This window comes from Pseudochaenichthys georgianus, unplaced genomic scaffold (assembly GCF_902827115.2).
Source record: "Pseudochaenichthys georgianus unplaced genomic scaffold, fPseGeo1.2 scaffold_1522_arrow_ctg1, whole genome shotgun sequence".
NCBI lineage: Eukaryota > Metazoa > Chordata > Actinopteri > Perciformes > Channichthyidae > Pseudochaenichthys > Pseudochaenichthys georgianus.
The window spans coordinates 28318-32530 of NW_027262361.1; the positions used below are offsets into that span (position 1 = coordinate 28318).

A 4213-nucleotide genomic window follows, 5' to 3' on the forward strand; every position below is an offset into this window, starting at 1 on the left:
TGGAATGTCAAGGGTCTGAACCACCCAATTAAAAGAAGGAAAGTACTCAATCATCTGAAGCAGTTAAACGCTGATATTATCTTCCTTCAAGAAACGCATTTGCGTTCCGCAGACAATGACAGATTTCTGGCATCTTGGGCGGTTGTGTCCGCTGCTCCACTTGCTTGGAACAATCTTCAGCAAGAATTGAAACTGAGCAATCTCATTCCTCTGCATGTTTTTAAAGCTAGGCAAAATGAAATGCTTGCTGATACAATGGGCACTTGTAAATGTCTATAACTATGTATCCTGTAAATATAATGTATAATGTCCTTTATTGTTTTATGTTTCATGTGGAATCTATATGCTGCAGGTCTCCCTTGAAAAAGAGATCTATGATCTCAATGGGACCAATCTGAATAAATAAAGGTTTGAAATGAAATGAAATGAGATCAGGGGAGTCCATCTATGATGTCCTACCATCTACTAACTTTTCTCTCTATCTTACAGTCTCCTCGATTAGTTTTCCATCAGTGTGTTGTGAGGATCGAATGAGGTCACTGTGTGTGAGCTGCCAGCTAATTCACATGGTGGGCTGGAAAAAAACACATTTGTTTTTTAGGGCAATAGCTCTCCCTGTTGCCACAAATAACAAAATGTCCGACAAAGTTTAACAAAATAACCCAGATGTTGGCCTCCGGTTTTAATACAACATAAACCTGACATATGTTCAGAGAAAACAATCAATAATGCAAATGCTGATGTCTGATACAGAATTATTATGAATTTGACAACAGCTTGATAAGAGTGGAGCAGTAACAGATGCAGGACATTGGTGTTGTTTTTTGTACAAGTTTATATGGCTTAGGTCGGAGGTGTAATTACTGCAACAATGTAAACTAGAAATCCAAAACAGGTTACTTATGGTATGAAGCTGGCAATATAATGTTGTATCCTCCCAGTTTTGTTCAGCGGCTCTTTGTTGATGTATAAGGGAGAAAAAAAGGGCTGAAACTAAAGATTATATTCATTGATGAATCATTTGTAATGTTGTCCCAGTATTCTTTCCCTTTCTCGTCCATCTGTCCTATCTAATTAAAGCAACAATGTCAAAAAAATATCTTCAAGAAAATAAGTCCGAAAATGGTGGGGAAAAGAATGGTGGTCGTTCAGTGTTTCCCAGGCCAAGATAATGTCATTAAATGTCTTGTTTCATCCACAACTGTCTTTCCAGGTGAAGATGAGTGTAATCCTGACCTCACCTAGCATGTTTTGAGCTTAAGTCATTGTTTCTCGGCATGTCTGCAGACGCAGTGTGTGAGGTGGCTTCAGGAGCTCCTGCAGGTCTCCCTGGGGTGCCAGCTGGAAGGGAAGCAGCAGCCTGTTGTTCGCCTGGCTGCAGAGCGCTGCACAGCTCTCCATCAGCAGCAGACACACCTCTTCATGACTTTGTTCTGCAGCCTGCTCAAGCATTAATAAATACCGGCACCAGGTTAAAAGATCAATTAATCTACACAATACTTTATTGTTAAAAGAAGCCTGAATTATTTCCTGAATCACAGCAGCTCCATTTCAAACATCAACTAGGACAAATAGTTAGGACAATAAACAAGACAACAGAAATTTAACAAAACATTACAATCACTAAAGACAATATTTTCAAGACCCTTTAACATGCATTTGATTTGGGATTAAACTAATTATTTAACATTAGAGTTGACTGGTGCCCAGAACATTGCTTCAATCACATCCGAATACATTTTGGAAAGCAGTATCTCTGATTTGATGGTTATAATTTATATTAGCTGTTGAAGATGTGGTTGGGGTCAGAGACAATGTTGTTGGAAAGTCTCAATATGTTACTATGGTAGATTGAGTCATGGAGATTCTTAAAGGGTTGACATACAATCTTTGAGCAGATGTTTATTTGGTGGTGCAGTTTATTTTATACTGGTACTTCTGTACCTTATGTAGAGGAGAAGAACCGTCGTCATCGCAGAGCATTGGGTCTGCTCGGTGCTGAAGCAGGAGTCTGACCACATCCAGATGACCGCAGTAAGCTGATCGATGGAGTGGCGTGGCACCGCCTGGTGTCTGGGGAGATGCACAAGCACCACTCTCAAGAAGAAACTTGCAAACAGCATGATGACCACTGCGACTTGCATAGTGCTGAGATAAAACACACAACAAATTATGCAATAATTTTAGATGGATTAAAACACTTGATGCTGCACACAAAAATATTCCCAGAGAACTCACCAGAGCTGTGTAACCAGTAGAGTCTCTCAGGTTAGAGTCTGTGCCCTTCTGGGTCAAAGACTTGACCCTCTCCAAGTCCCCATCCATCGCAGCAGACCAGATACCTGCATAGAAGAATGACACACAGCACTGTACTTCCAGAAAACTATTGCCAAGGTGAACAAAATTCATGTAATACATATGTTATGTATTTTCAGAACTCTATTAGACTATGGTTTATGACAGGTGAATACAAACCTCGTTCAAAATCCATTTCACTCAGCGTCTGGTAAACACTGGGAGAGGAGACTGGATTAATGCAACACGAACATTGTGGTATGTCAGTCGCCATTGTGCATAACAACATAGTTACATACACTTTCAAAATAAAAGCTAAAGACTTGTTTTGGAGCTACAATCATGCATCTCCATGATGCTGTTTGACACTTCCGTGTTTTCTTCTTCTATCTTTGGTGGTCGACAACTTGGTGGCACATTACCACCACCAACAGGCTTAGCTTCAAAGCACACAAGCCTAACAAATACATGACTGTTTAACCGTATGACCATATATAAAGAGTATATGTTGCATTATAATTCAGATACAGGTCGAAACTACTTCAATAACAATTGTGTTTGGTAAACAAAACTGCAGGATGGCAAAACGTTTGCACCACCAGACCAGAGCCATTCTATTATATGGCTCTGCACCAGACCACCCGATATTTAAAACAAGCGCACCTACGTGTGAAGGCTCCGACCAATCATAGGTCCGTATTAAGAAAGACCCCTTCAGATGCTCTTAGATTTGTCGTATTTTGTTAAACTGAGAATCATTACTGCGTATTGCTTATGAAAAGCGAACTATCACATTTAAAGGATCTTAAAAAACAACTATTATTATCACCAAAAATAACACTATATATAAATTGATTATTTAATTGATTATATTCTAATGTAATTATTTAAAATAATTGCTTTTCTTTAACAGTGACACTCTATAGCTAAATGTCTGCCTATTAATTTTATATTAACCCACTCATGGTTTTAGTTAATACAATATAATGTTGGGTGCTTTAATGTATACCAAATAATCATATTTTTAACGTGTTTCCTAAGTATCATGTGTCAAATCTGAATTTATAAAGTAACTAGTAAACAAGTGTGCACTACATAATTATAGTGGAGTCAAAAATGCCACACCAAATTGTAGTAGAGTAGAAAGTAAATTGGAAGAAGTATAACATCTAAATACTCGGGTAAAGTACACGTACCTCAAATAAATGTTTACTGAAGTACAGTACTTGAGTAAGTGTACTGAGTTACTTTCCACCACTGGTCTGCCCTTGCTTTTAAATGCGTTCTTGAAGTTGGAAGGATTGTACGTACGTATGTTTTCCGACAGTTCCTGAATGCCTCTTGTGTCTCGTGTTGTTGTCTGAAGCAGCTAGCTAGCCAGTAAGCTTGAGTCAACCGAGTGTTAGCTGGCAAACGCCACATTATCATTTAAATTATAACAAAGCACTAAATACCAAAGCGCCTAAAGCATGAGAAGAGTTACCCTGTTTGTTAACGGGACATCTAAAAATGGCAAGGTTTGTAAAAACAACTCTGGGGCTGTTTAGTTTAAGATCTGGGCCGCAGAATGACTGGCTTTTTCCATTGAACATACGTGTTTAATTATAACTAGTGTACGTTAAATGTAGTTTTATATTATCTATATATGTACATATGCAATAACATGTTCATATACAGTCATTGTAAACGGCTTGTCATTTTACAACATGTGATCTAAACCAAGATGTGACTCATTAATCTGGTATGAGTGACCCATTACAGACTGTAATCCTTTAGCACTGCTGTTGTTTCAGGTTGTAGCAGTATACGGGACCTTGTCAGATTTACTATCCGTAGCAAGCAATAAATTAGGAATCAAAGCTGTGTCTTTATACAATGGAAAGGGTGGTCTCATAGATGACATTGCCCTTATAAGGTA

At 38.4% G+C, this 4213-nt stretch overlaps 1 protein-coding gene across 6 annotated transcripts; it reads right to left on the reverse strand.

The window, feature by feature from the left end:
* Window positions 1–648: 648 nt before the first annotated feature.
* On the reverse strand, window positions 649–3568 carry LOC117441159 (ankyrin repeat domain-containing protein 39-like). 6 transcript variants are annotated; one of them, XM_034077363.1, is made up of 5 exons: window positions 3492–3568; window positions 2476–2513; window positions 2239–2342; window positions 1945–2148; window positions 649–1440 (listed from the first exon to the last, which is right to left on the reverse strand). In XM_034077363.1, exons 2-5 carry the CDS (start codon window positions 2489–2491, stop codon window positions 1258–1260), a joined length of 507 nt encoding a protein of 168 aa, XP_033933254.1. In that variant the 5' UTR covers window positions 2492–2513; window positions 3492–3568; the 3' UTR covers window positions 649–1257. The 6 variants fall into 6 exon arrangements, with proteins under 6 accessions (XP_033933254.1, XP_033933252.1, XP_033933253.1 ...); XM_034077361.1 differs by having other exon boundaries at window positions 2476–2526; window positions 3492–3560; XM_034077362.2 differs by lacking the exon at window positions 3492–3568 and adding an exon at window positions 2595–2918.
* Between the last annotated feature and the right edge of the window lie 645 nt (window positions 3569–4213).